Below are 14,892 nucleotides of genomic sequence, written 5' to 3'. Positions count from 1 at the left end.
AATAATATTACAGTATTTTGAGCAACAAAATCTTAAAATAGATGATAAATATATCTGAATGTTTGGAATGCTGAATTAAAATTAAATGTATCTGATTTTTAGAAAATTTGTTATACGCATTCAATTAAATCTGAGATTTCATTATGTTTATTTTCAGACAAGTAATATCTCATCAACAATTAGTGCATTAAATGCTACGAAATGCTGCAAGACTATTTTTGCAAATGTTACTGAAATAATAGATTTTGTTCTCAAATAAATATGCTTATAAATATTAAGAAGGAAATATATACTGTCTGGAAGACATGCACTTTCCAAACATGTCCTATGTATTACTCTCTGGAAATTCTATCATTCATTTCATATTTTCCCCCATTTTTTATCCTGTTATATTCTTATAAGGCATGCTTTCAAATAGATACATCATCATGTTGTTTTAGAAACAGGTTTGGAGAGGAATTAAAAATATTGTTTGAATTAATATAATTTTGCATGCATAGTTTTAAATAATTTTCAGAAAGTATACTGAGTTTGATCAGGAGGATTAGTTAGTGTTGGTGGCAAAGCCCAGATGTAGAAACAATTCATATGTTGCTGAAAAAAGCTAGTAAAACTAATTTAAAAATCAAGAAAGAACTGGCAAATTCCTATTGAAAATATAGGAATAAAATTTCTAACTTTTAATGCAAGAGGATAAATATAATCTGATGAATACAAGATATTATGAGATGACTCATAATTGGTTTGTTATGGACTAAATACTATACAAATAAAATTTGAATTTTGATCCCATAATTAGCATAGTTTGGCAGTGAAGGATGAAACTTGTTCAAAATAAACAGAAAGGGGGAGGGGGAAGGCAAAAGATGAACTACAGTGATTACTTAAATTACGTGTTTAGAAAAGTAGGAGAATTGGAAAAACTATTGGTAAATTCTAGTTAAAATAAGTGGAGGACGGGACAAAATAATGGTTGATGTCTATTAATATCAACCAACAAAGTAGGTGTGGATTGTGTTGTTTTTTAAAGGAAACTGCAGATCTTTTAGAGAGGTGTGAAGGGATTTTTAATTGCACTGACATCTGTTAGAAAGCAATCTCTGCCAAGACTGGTCTCACTAGGAAATTTTGACTGGCCTGGCTAACAGCTTTCTCCATCAGAAGGCACAAGGGGATCAACTCTCCTTGACGTGGTTCTAACCAATGAAAAGCATTTTTGTTAATGACATGGAAATAATGACCAGGCAGCACTGGAGTATTTGATTTTATGGAAAACTATATCTGAACATATCAGTAAATACATTATTTAGATTTCAAGGAAGTAGATTTTAATAGAGCAGCAATACCTAAAATTCAGTGACATGAAACCCTGATTGGAAAAGATGTACTTGGATAGAAATTCTGAAAAAAATCTAAATTACATAAGATGTGAAGAGAAAACAATATTACAGTATTTGAGTTTGGGGGAAAATGCGAATAATAAAATGGTTCAGTATGAAGCGGGGGGGGGGGGAGAAACAGTAAACCTCAAAGCAAATAGAAGAGGCAAGATTGTGACTAAAGTTGATACAGCATCTACATCTGCTGAACGATTTCAGATTTCATTCACTCATACAGTCAAATGAATTAAATATTAAAAATAAAGAACTTGCTGAGTATCTGTTATTTTTGAAAAATCCCAAAGATTAGGTAAAGTACCAGATGACTGGGACTGGGGTCCTATCATCAAGGTAATTACAAGTTGGGAACAAGTCTTATCAGTTTAACTGCATCTTATTTATTGATAATGTAATTACCAAATATACAGGGAGTGCAGAATTATTAGGCAAATGAGTATTTTGACCACATCATCCTCTTTATGCATGTTGTCTTACTCCAAGCTGTATAGGCTCGAAAGCCTACTACCAATTAAGCATATTAGGTGATGTGCATCTCTGTAATGAGAAGGGGTGTGGTCTAATGACATCAACACCCTGTATCAGGTGTGCATAATTATTAGGCAACTTCCTTTCCTTTGGCAAAATGGGTCAAAAGAAGGACTTGACAGGCTCAGAAAAGTCAAAAATAGTGAGATATCTTGCAGAGGGATGCAGCACTCTTAAAATTGCAAAGCTTCTGAAGCGTGATCATCGAACAATCAAGCGTTTCATTCAAAATAGTCAACAGGGTCGCAAGAAGCGTGTGGAGAAACCAAGGCGCAAAATAACTGCCCATGAACTGAGAAAAGTCAAGCGTGCAGCTGCCAAGATGCCACATGCCACCAGTTTGGCCATATTTCAGAGCTGCAACATCACTGGAGTGCCCAAAAGCACAAGGTGTGCAATACTCAGAGACATGGCCAAGGTAAGAAAGGCTGAAAGACGACCACCACTGAACAAGACACACAAGCTGAAACGTCAAGACTGGGCCAAGAAATATCTCAAGACTGATTTTTCTAAGGTTTTATGGACTGATGAAATGAGAGTGAGTCTTGATGGGCCAGATGGATGGGCCCGTGGCTGGATTGGTAAAGGGCAGAGAACTCCAGTCCGACTCAGACGCCAGCAAGGTGGAGGTGGAGTACTGGTTTGGGCTGGTATCATCAAAGATGAGCTTGTGGGGCCTTTTCGGGTTGAGGATGGAGTCAAGCTCAACTCCCAGTCCTACTGCCAGTTTCTGGAAGACACCTTCTTCAAGCAGTGGTACAGGAAGAAGTCTGCATCCTTCAAGAAAAACATGATTTTCATGCAGGACAATGCTCCATCACACGCGTCCAAGTACTCCACAGCGTGGCTGGCAAGAAAGGGTATAAAAGAAGGAAATCTAATGACATGGCCTCCTTGTTCACCTGATCTGAACCCCATTGAGAACCTGTGGTCCATCATCAAATGTGAGATTTACAAGGAGGGAAAACAGTACACCTCTCTGAACAGTGTCTGGGAGGCTGTGGTTGCTGCTGCACGCAATGTTGATGGTGAACAGATCAAAACACTGACAGAATCCATGGATGGCAGGCTTTTGAGTGTCCTTGCAAAGAAAGGTGGCTATATTGGTCACTGATTTGTTTTTGTTATGTTTTTGAATGTCAGAAATGTATATTTGTGAATGTTGAGATGTTATATTGGTTTCACTGGTAAAAATAAATAATTGAAATGGGTATATATTTGTTTTTTGTTAAGTTGCCTAATAATTATGCACAGTAATAGTCACCTGCACACACAGATATCCCCCTAAAATAGCTATAACTAAAAACAAACTAAAAACTACTTCCAAAAATATTCAGCTTTGAGGTTAGGGAGGGGGGCGGGAAAAGAGTATGGCTGCTCGGGGAAGGCAGACCTTCCGGGTGCCATAACGCAGGCCAGGCTTACGACCATTCGCCATGGTGAGAAACGAGGACCAGTCGCCGACAATAACCGATGGCGTACTGACGAACATCCTATTCCCAGGATGGTGGGGAACGGCAGAAGGTGCACAAACAGAGGGCCGTATCGTCACCGGGAGTGTCATCTCCGCTCTGTACAAGCGGTGAGACGCTCCGACCCTCTGTACTTCCCCGGAGGTCCCGGGAGCGAAGGTGTGCAGCCTCCCATGCTAAGGCTGGTCTACCTGAATGCCAGGTCCGTAGCTAACAAGGCACACCTTGTTCGTGACCTAGTGGAGAGCGAGCACGCGGACCTGGCTTGCATCACGGAAACCTGGCTGGGCCAAGAGGGTGGTGTCCCTCTGGTTGACCTCTGCCCGCCAGGTTTCCAGGTGCTGCACCAGCCTCGGGCCCATGGGAGGGGCGGGGGAGTGGCAGTTATCATCAGGGAATCCCTTAGCCCGCGAGAGATCACCGTCCCTCAGATGGTCGGGTGTGAGTCTCTCCTACTGAGATACGGCCCGGGGGCGCAGTTGGGCCTGCTGCTGGCATACCTACCACCTAATCGTGCAGCGGCAGCCCTGCCCGAGCTACTCGATGTCCTCTCAGGGTTGGTGGTTGAATTCCCAAGACTCATGGTCTTGGGCGACTTTAACCTACCGTCCTTGGGAGGATCGTCCGATCTGGCTCGGGAGTTCATGGCTTCCATGGCGGCCATGGACCTGTCGCAAATAATTTCTGGACCGACTCATGAGAGAGGCCACACCCCAGACTTGGTGTTCTTATCTGGACGGTGGCGCGATGATATCGGTGGGGGTGCCACGACTATTATCCCCCTGTCATGGACCGATCATCACCTCGTGCGGCTAGACTTCCCCTTTGCCACCCCCCGCCGTGGGTGCGCGGTGCCAACCAGATGGTACCGCCCTAGGCGCCTAATGGACCCTGATAGGTTCCAGGCAGCGCTTGGGGACGCACATGCACTCCCTGCTCACAGCTCGGCGGATGCCTTAGTGGAAGCCTGGGAGAAGGCAGCCACGGAGGCTCTGGACCGAGTTGTACCCTTGCGGCCTCTGACCCGGTGCAGATCCCAGCGAGCCCCATGGTTCACCGCGGAGCTCCGGGAAATGAAGCGTCGGAGACGGGGCCTAGAGAGCCGTTGGAGATCCAGTCGATCCGAATCCGACCGATTGCGATTAAGAATCCTCACCAGGTCTTATCTCGCTGCGATAAGGGTGGCAAAATCCAACTACTTTTCCACCCTCATCGCGTCCGCAGATAATCGCCCGGCTGCCTTGTTCAGGGTGACTCGCTCCCTACTGAACCAAGAGGTGAGGGAGGAACCCTTGCAGGGTCGAGCCGAGGAATTCGGTCAGTATCTGCTGGATAAAATTGCTCGGATCCGAAACGGCCTGGACTCCAACTGGGCTGAGTTGGAAGAACAAGGCATGGACAGTCTTGTCGACGTCATCTGGGAGGAATTTGATCCTGTGACTCCTAAGGAAGTGGACAGGATTATGAGGAGGTTGAGCTCCTCCACATGCTTACTGGACCCGTGCCCTTCCTGGCTGGCATATGCAGCTCGAGAGGGGACACGAGGCTGGTTCCTGGCGGTCATCTCCGCTTCTCTGAGGGAGGGTCACTTCCCCACCGCCTTGAAGGAGGCGGTGGTGAGGCCTCTCCTCAAGAAGCCCACCTTGGACCCATCCTCATTGAATAACTTTCGTCCAGTCTCCAATCTTCGCTTCCTTGCGAAGGTTGTTGAGAGCGTGGTGGCGCACCAACTCCCTCAGATCCTGGATGAAGCGGTTTATCTAGACCCGTACCAATCGGGCTTCAGGCCGGGCTACAGCACGGAGACAGCATTGGTCGCTCTGATAAATGATCTCTGGAGAGCCCGGGACAGGGGCCATTCCTCTGTCCTAGTCTTATTAGACCTCTCGGCGGCTTTCGATACCATCGACCATGGTATCTTGCTGCGACGCCTCAGGGGACTGGGAGTGGGAGGCACGGTTCTGCGTTGGTTCTCCTCCTTTCTCCAGGGTCGCTCGCAGTCGGTGTTGGCAGGGGGACAGAGGTCGACCCCGAGGCCTCTCGCTTGCGGAGTCCCTCAGGGGTCGGTCCTCTCGCCTCTCCTGTTCAACATCTACATGAAACCGCTGGGCGAGATCATTCGCAGCTTTGGAGTAGGGTACCATCAGTATGCTGATGACACCCAGCTTTTCATCTCAACTCCAAACAACATCAGTGATGCCCTCGACGTGATGTCTCGCTGCCTGAAAGCGGTCCGGGAATGGATGGGGAGGAACAGGCTTCAACTGAACCCGGACAAGACTGAATGGCTGTACGTACCGGCAAGCCAGGATACTCAGAACATCCCATCCCTTAACATCGGGGACAAGTTACTACCCCCTGTTGATAGGGCCCGCAACCTGGGTGTCCTCCTTGACTCGCAGCTCTCCCTGGAAGATCACATAGGAGCTGTGACCAAGGGGGCCTTCTCCCGGGTTCGACTAGTTCGCCAATTACGGCCTTATCTGGACCTGGATGCCTTACGTACAGTCACCCATGCTCTTGTGACCTCTCGCCTAGACTACTGTAACGCTCTCTACTTGGGGCTGCCCTTGAGATCCACTCGGAAGCTTCAACTGGTGCAAAGTGCAGCGGCACGGACACTCTTGGGAGCCTCCCGATACTCCCATACCACACCTCTCCTCCGTGCACTGCACTGGCTTCCAGTTGCCTTCCGTGTGAAGTTCAAGGTGCTAACAATGACTTACAAAGCCCTACATGGCATGGGTCCGGACTACCTACGGGAGCACCTTCTGCCAATGTCAGCACCCCACCGTCCTGTGCGCTCCCACAGAGAGGGCCTCCTCAGGGTGCCACCGCTCAAGGAATGTCGGCTGGTGGCCCCCAGGGGGAGGGCATTCTCAGTGGGTGCGCCAGCCCTCTGGAACAGCTTACCAACCGAAATCCGGATGGCCCCCGACCTCCGCACCTTCCGGCGCGAATTAAAAACTTATCTGTTCCAGCAGTCTGGCCTGGCCTGATAGCTCTAATCTGGGGTCCCAGCTTGTATTTTACTATTGTTTGTTTTCACTATTGTTCATTCTGTATGCCTACCTTATTCTGTACACCGCCCCGAGTCCCTCGGGAGAAGGGCGGTTTATAAAAACAAATAAATAAATAAATAAATAAATAAATTAATGAGTTTTTTGGGTTCATTGAGAACATGGTTGTTGTTCAATAATAAAATTAATCCTCAAAAATACAACTTGCCTAATAATTCTGCACTCCCTGTATGTCATGAGAAACAAACCCAACATACCAGAAAAAGAAAATCAAGAGAATTTGACACCCATCCACCCCAGCCTAGAAGCAAAGCCAGGTTTTCAAGGATTTTTGGAATACCTGCAGAGTGAGTGCCATATGAGTCTTGGCGAGGATGCTATTTCAAAGGGCAGGTGCTGCAATCATATGTGATAATGGGAGGGACTTCCATGAGTAACTGCAGTATAATGCACAAGATAAAGGAAAGCTACTCAAGGATGCCTAAGTGGCATAATGAAAACGAGAGAAGATCAGAGAAGGATTCATTTTTAATGAAAAGGGGCAAGTGAAAAACAGCATTCGAAAATTATGTTCTAATTTTGCATTGAATCATCAGTTTTGAGTGCCTATCTTCACAAGAACTTATATAGTTTTTACTGTTTTCCTATATTAGAAAATCTTTACACTATATCATCTCTTCCAAAGTATAACATAATAAAAAAGTCAATTTTGTTTTTAAAAAACAATGTTCACCAATTTCATGTTTGTAAATAAAAACATTTTATGTTCCCTTTAACCAACCTTATATAGATTAACTTTTCATACTTTATCACAGAAACTGAAAAAGAAATTAATCTGAACATGGCGATACAAAGGACTATATAAACTTTGTATTTTAAAGGAAATATCTCAGAATCTCCAATGACAGACTTGAAAATGTATACATGTGGCTAAATTTCCTGAGATAAATGACTGAACATCAGTATCATGAACAGCACCTAATCTTCTCAATTATGATTATAAGAAAAAATTACAAACTGACACTATGAAAACACAAACACACATACACACACACACACACACACACACACAAACTGCTAATCGGCTTTTCTTAGCACATGGTTTTTAGAAGAGAATATGCAAGCTGTTTATCTGGCAAATCTCTGCTACAAAGGCCTGGCTGCTGAATATCACATGGCAACCAACTTTTGCTATGAATTTTGATGAGATATGTAAATAAATGGCATCTATTAACTTCCTCAGCATTATTTGTTTCTGGTCAGAGATCTGTTGGAATAATGCAATTATATGCCATACAAAACTAAATAATATGGACCCTGAGTAAAAAACGAAGATAATAATTAAATTATTTTTTCATCAGATTTATTATTATTGCATTCTGAATGTTTTAAATCATATATACTTAATAATCTGTAAAACAACTGCTTAAAGAATGCTAGTATTATTCCCATTGGGAAGAATGAGATGGCAGGTGTGCTATTTATTATGTTTTCATAGTGAAAGTTAGTCTCTTAGCCTCTATATTAAATCTGTAATCATTTTAAAATACAACGCATGTATTGTGTTTTTGCAAGTTTTTCTATAGTTATTAATATGCAAGAAAGGCAAACTGCATTTCTTATATTCATAAAAGATAAGTATGTCTATAAATTTTATGTAATTTGAAATCATTTCTGTTAATAATAAAAATAAACACCAGGTCAAGACTCTTTTAATGAATTATAGAGTATGCTATTTCACAGAAATCAATGTATTTTGGAAATAAAAAAAACATTCTGCAAACAATAGTTTAGCACTCCAGTACTTATTGGTAATTCTTTTGTATTTCTATTTTTGCATTCTTTTTCATTATTTTTAAACATATTTATGATGCAGAAAATACTAATTTTGTACATCTAACTGTGTCTTCATACAATGTGCTAAGGGACCAGCAATGTATAAACTGGAATGCAGACTATAAGCATAAGTCATTCGAGGAAGAGGGGGGAGAAAGAGAGAGAGAGAGAAAAAGAATCACTGGGTAGTTTCTGTTAACAATGTACTCACATCTGCATAATGACCTCTCATATCACAGCGGTTACAATGTTTTTTCCAGTACATTCTCTCAGGGCACTCTCTAGAGCAGTGTCCTGGCAAACAACAATTTAAACAAAATCGTGCTGGACAGCTGTTTTGTAGGTGACCTCTCTGTGCACAAAGACAACAGGGTGGAATTTTCTGCAAAATAAATGCAAAGAAACAAAAATAATCAAATGTTTATAGAATCAGAGGAATTTAAATTAAGTAAAATAAACAAGGCACTTCCATTTATATTCTCAGAGAATTTCTAACTCCTTGGCTTAAGACCTACTTTACTATTTCATAATCTCATGCACTGCCTACACAAGGAAGCCCTCAATTAATAATTAAAACATAAGATAAAAGAAAACAACTGTACAATAAATAAAGAGCAGAAGATGAACAATCAGTAGCTAATGAATAAAATCATCTCCAGTACTGCTAGGCACAACAAGGGGTCCTTCCCAAAATTCCACCAAGATCATTCTGCTTGGGGAAAAAAGTAGTTACTTAGACCTCAAACTGGGCAACTTTAAGATGCATGGAATTCAACTCCCAGAAGCCCCTAGCTGTTACTTTAGGTAATAGTACTATAGAAATCGCTTGAAAGAAGCAGTTTGCAAAGTGCATGACTGTGACTGAAGCACCTTCCTTCAAAGCATTAAAGCAGCCATGCTCTTTGCAAACCTTACACCAAAGCTTTGAAAGCTGGCCCCAGCTGACACAGATATGTATGCATATAGATATAACACTTCCACTGGAACTGCAAGTGAAGTGCAATGGGAGAACCTGCTCACGCCCACAGAGATAGCAGGGGCAACTGTCAAAGCAGTGAGGTCAGGCACAAGCCATGCCAAGGATCCTAATTGTTGTAATGTTTCAAAGATACATTTTTCATTTGTGCTAACCTGTTTTGGAATGCCTTTCTGTGACAAGAACACATGAAATTGTATCTAATAGCAATCAGGAAAGCTCCCAATAACTGATTATGCCAATGGATTGTCTTATCATTCTGCAATCGTCTACATATTCTGCTCACCACTCAAATATGCCACATTGTTTAATTTTTTGTGGTTATTCTTTAAATGTTTTATGGTATCAGTGTTTGATATCGGTGTTTTGTACTCATAGTGAAAATTTACACCTGTCAATTTTCAGCCAATGAGAATAAAACGAATAAAATATAAACCTACTGCTTAAATCTATTCCAAAGATATCTAAACCCACAAATCTTTGCTATTATTCTGGTAAAAAAATACTACATTGGGTTGCCAATCATTATGCACAATACTATGGATTCTGTATTCTCTAGCAAGAATTCTCTCATCAGCTGAGTGGACATTTTTTTCTTCTTCTAAGGCCTGGATATAAAAATAGAATGTGTGTGTAAGGTATATGCAGTACAAGGTATAAAAGCTGTGTTTTATCATTTGCTTCCCCAATGAGGGCAGAGTGGGGACTAATTATAGGATGCATGCCTGTATCTCACTTTCTCACAAGCCCTATTGTTCTGTCCACTCATTCACTAAAGTGGGGGAAAGAGAAAAGAAATCTTCAGCGAGCAGGTGGTAATCCTCAGCATGGGCCACTGGGTCTCTCTTGATTGGATTATATTGCTGAGAGCCACTGAAGAAAGCACCAACTTCAAATACTCCATCTCCTCTCTTACAAGGGAATCATGCTCCTAATACCTTCTGATTAATCTCTAGGATAGGATCCACAAGGCAAAGAAATGAACAGGAAATGTTCCTTGGGTCTAAACTGCCACCGCAGTTGAGAATATGGAAATTCTTTTCTTTTTTTTCGCCTTTCTCAAAATGCCAGCCAGTAAAACTATTTCAGACCAGCACTTTAAAGTCTGAAAGTCATCAGCTAGCAATAAAACAAATTGAAATACTACATTTACCTTTGGGCTAGGACAATTTTTTGATAAATGACCTCGTTTATCACAATTTCTGCAAGTGACGTTTTTGTCCGCTGTGTAGTATCTGTTGTTATGTCGCACTGAAACATAATTACCAATCTGTGCCTGAGGAAACAAAAGGATTTTATTAGAAGTTGAAAGCTTAATGTTCTGCCACCCTAAGCTTTTACAACAATCAAGCCTAAGATATCGCATTTTTTAAAGAAAGGTGTTTATTTTTTATAGTTCTTATACATATACACCGCTCTAGAACAGACTTCCCATCTATAAATAAGTAAATATTTTTGCAGGACTGTATCACGTCCTTTTCAAAGCCAGTTTTAGAAGTTGCTTTTTTCTTGTCAATATTATTTAATAGTGGCATCTTTTACAAAGTACATTTAATTTAATTGGGAAAATAACTAATTTACTAATGAATGTAGGAAAGGTATTATTAAATTACCTGCATGCATAAAATGCCATGAGAAAACATCTACAGCACTGCCAACAACAAAAAATCCTTGATTTTTACACTTAGATCAGAAATTTACAACTCTGTCTATATACCTTAATATTCAAATAAAACTGAAAATCAAAAGCTAGACTATGTCTGTAAGGAAAAAAAAATCAAGGATTTATTTTTCCAAATATGAAAAACTTGACTTTTCTCAAGAAACAAAAGTATTATTCTATATTTCCATATCCTGCTCTCTTTTAAAGTTCCATATAATTCTGATATTCCATGGTTCGAGTTAATGCTCCGATTTCTTATTACACACCACTTGCATTTTACATCTGTGCACAAAGTTCCTTGACCTTTAGTTTTAAGGCCTAATACCTGGCTCAGTATGTGCTCTAATTAAATAACATGGTCACTATCAACTGTAGTCTTTTGTATTAGAAAGTCAGTAGGTGCCCATTACTGCCATTGACTATTCTGCATCACCCACATAAATAATAAATTCTCACTAAGAAATCTTACTAGCTATGAATTTTTTGAAAGGAAAGAAATAGATTCAGGAGTGCATCAATGCCTTGAAACCATGACCGGAAACTGGAAAAAAAGCAGTTGCTACATTTGGGTAGATGATAAGTTTATTCTAGACATTCTGCCATTCAACTTGCCGCCAGACCACTCAAGCAGAACTCCTAAGTGGAGTAAGCAATAGCAGGTTTGTAGGTCTGTGTGCATACTTGTGTGTGTATGAAATCTGCAAGAAAATTCACCTGTAATGAAGCAGAAGATCCCTCCATCATCTTTTCTGCCTTCTTCCCATCTTTCTCAGCTTACATTGCTACAACCCATGCCATTGTTTGAAATTTTATGTGAAAGTTTTTTTTAAAAAAAATCTTCTATGTGGTGATTAAGGAAAATAATTAAACTGTTAAACAGCAACTCATGTTATTCTGTAGAGTACTTCCAATTATTGGTGGAGCATTTTTAGGATAGCCATGATAGGCAAAAAAGAGCTTGAGAAACAGAATTTGTACTCCTTACCTTTACAGTATAATGCAGCTTGTTTGGCTTGTTCAAATTGATTAGAAATGGCAGTTGATGTCTCAGGCTTTGCAAGGGGTATAACATCAATAGTAATGAACTGACCTATTGTGAAAACGTTCTTCTTTCAATCTGGATTCAGACCTTAATTTGGGAACAGAATCAGCCATGGCTGATATATTACTTTCTGCAACAGGCAAAGGAAGGCCAACCTCATGCTGCTTGATCTTTCTGAGATATTTTATATCATCTGCCAAGGTGTTCTGGATTATTTCCAGGAATTAGGGGCTTAGTATGGTAGTTTCACTTTAACTTGTAGGGATGTTCTGAGATATACTCAGATATACCTTTGCCAAGACTGGCCACCTTACAGAGGCTTGTGGATTCATGTTCTCTGTAATGCAGCCTATGCTCTCAATGTAGGCTCCATGTCTTGAAATTCATAAGTTGAGTTGTTTCCTAGTGGATTGTTTCAAAGACCTATCTTTTCACCAGATCTTTCTCATAAATACCACTTGATGGTTTTGTTTAATTTGACTCTATCGCCCCTTTAATGAATATATTTCACACTTCTTACACTTTCCACTTTGTTATTACATTTTAATAAGTGTTGTTATAAACAGAGTTGAGACCTAATTGTCTGGGAAGCAGTCTAGAAATCTGAATGAATGAATGAATGAGAGCGGTAAAGGAAGGATCAGAATCAATTACTGGAGAATAATTCTTGTGGCTTGGAATGGATCAATTCCTAAAGAAAACTGGGTTCATTATGGCACTCCCTCTATGCAGGAATGGGAGATCTGTTGAGAATATTCTCAAGAGTGACTACAGCCAAATAATTCTTCAATGTTCTGGAGAATTTACCAGGTGAAAGGGCTGACCATTTTGTCAAAGCTGCACTTTTTGCTAAGGAATAGCAAAAGTTTTTTTTTTAAGCCACAATATCACTTCTGAACTCCCTTCTCTGACTATAAGAACTTATGACCATCTTGCACACTTATGACCATTGCAGCATCCCCATGGTTAGGTCCTGATCCCCCAGGATTCCATTCTCTTCTTTTTGATGTATAACCATCACAAATTATAAGAGATCTGTGACATGGTGTCAGCACTGTGCTGATCGCAGCTCTTTATAAATCCTGGGAAGAACAGAGGCATAGATGATTAAATAAACCTAAGCTGAATTTTGAGAAGACAGGGGCATTGTGGCTAGATGGATTTTAAGTAGTTTAAGTACCTAATTACGTATTAAGTAATAAGTGCCCATATTCAATGTAATTGCCCAATTTGGGCAAGATGGTTACCTTAATAATCCAAGAATGGATGGTGCTATTATAGAACCTGTTATGTAGCTCTATTATGGAAGCTTGTCTGGAAGTTTCAGCTTGGACAGAAAACAGTTTACAGAAAATAAGGCAACTAGGTGAGATCAGTCCTCTATGTATAGGACAACATTACTTAAATTAAACATATCGAGGAATAAAACCGTACATAAAGCACTAATTAACACAATTATTTAATATATCTTCTATAACAGAGTTCCCCAACCTTTCCAGCTTTGTGGACCGGCACGGGGGAGGGGATGATTTTGATTGTGTGGCAGGCAAACCCGTATGTGCACAGCTCCATTTGCCAATGGAATGTGCTTGCACGCACTTACCCACTGCTCACGCAAGGTGGGATCCACGTCCGTGCGCTCACCTGCTGCTTCGGGGGGACCAGTTTTGAAAACCTCAGGGCCTGATAGTGGGCCATGGCCTGGTGTTGGGGACCCGTTTTATAAAGTTTTAGAGATCATACAAGAATCCTCAGAAGTGTTTAAGATTTATTTTTCAGTAATGAAAGGACATTAATAATACAAAATACACAAAATGCAATATTGCACTAATGTACCTGTAAGTCTTTATCACTGATGGTCCATCCTGTTCTATCTTCTCCTGGAAAACAATCATTTGGAAACAGTTGAAATTGATTTGAGGAACTATAGGATTTGTCATATTAGGAACAAGTTAATGAAAGAAAGTTACTATTTTATCTGTACAGTATCTAATCTGGTGAGATAGGTGGCATATAAATTAATAATTAATAATAATCGTAAGCCATGTATTTTGGGACAATATATATAGTGTTTTAATACTAAAATAGTATTTTAAGGCATATATTCTGCTTTAATAGCACATCAAAAGCTTCATTGCGCCAGAATCTTAACGACAGAATAAAAGAAATTTTACAATGAATGTCCAGTGACTTTCAAGAGTTACTGAAAATATTTTGTAACATAAAAATATAGCTGGAATATCAATTATCATTTGGATGCTTCTAACATGAACACGTCAGACGTTTTATATTATTCTATACATTTGACATAATATTCCTTGTCAATTCTGTATTTCTTTTTAAAGTAAACCTTTGAAACCAATCATTGCAACTATTTGCTAGCAATCTATGTATTTCTCATTAAAGTAACCAGATAAATATTAGCTTTCAGTTGGTTGAATAATATGCAGTTTTCAAGTTATAAGAAGCTCTTCATCGTTTATAGTATAACACAAATATTTATCTAAAATCTTTATAGATTGCCCTTTGGGACACATATATAACTGGCAGCATCCAACAAAAGATGAATCCAGTTGAGATATAATGAATGAATAAAAATGTAAGAATCCAGTATAATAAGGAAACACCATGACTCAGGAATTAGTGTTATAAAAACCCTCTTAGAGAAAGTTAGATGGAACAAATGGATTTTCAAGGATATTTGAAAGCTTGTACAAAATGCTCTTTCATAGTGCCAAAGAAAACAGCCCCACATCCAGGAGAACACCAATAAGAAGGCCCTTGACTGGCACTCAAAAAAGGGCCTCTTAGTTGATCTTTACAGAAGGATCATACAATTGAAGGCAGTCTTCTGTATATCCTGTTTAAAACTTTAAAAGGAAGTGAATACAAGGGAAAACAGTCTTCTATATATCCCCAAATTGTTTAAATCTTTAAAAAGTTAACATAAGGGCTTTA

General features: G+C 40.2%; 1 protein-coding gene across 1 annotated transcript in view; it reads right to left on the bottom strand.

Annotated features, from left to right (window-relative positions):
• ZCCHC7 (zinc finger CCHC-type containing 7) overlaps nt 1-14,892 on the bottom strand; it is a 153,612-nt gene that overhangs the window by 46,262 nt on the left and 92,458 nt on the right. The window contains exons 3-5 of the mRNA XM_081318425.1: nt 13,771-13,814; nt 10,383-10,505; nt 8,465-8,635 (exon numbers count right to left, since the gene is read on the bottom strand). Of these exons, the coding sequence (XP_081174551.1) occupies nt 8,465-8,635; nt 10,383-10,505; nt 13,771-13,814 (338 nt within the window). The remainder of the gene's footprint in view (nt 1-8,464; nt 8,636-10,382; nt 10,506-13,770; nt 13,815-14,892) is intronic.

Source organism: Vipera berus, assembly GCF_964194415.1.
Source record: "Vipera berus genome assembly, chromosome: 2".
In the NCBI taxonomy this organism is placed as follows: domain Eukaryota; kingdom Metazoa; phylum Chordata; class Lepidosauria; order Squamata; family Viperidae; genus Vipera; species Vipera berus.
The sequence above is the reverse complement of the archived record's forward strand: the minus strand, read 5'-3'. Positions and strand labels throughout refer to the sequence as shown.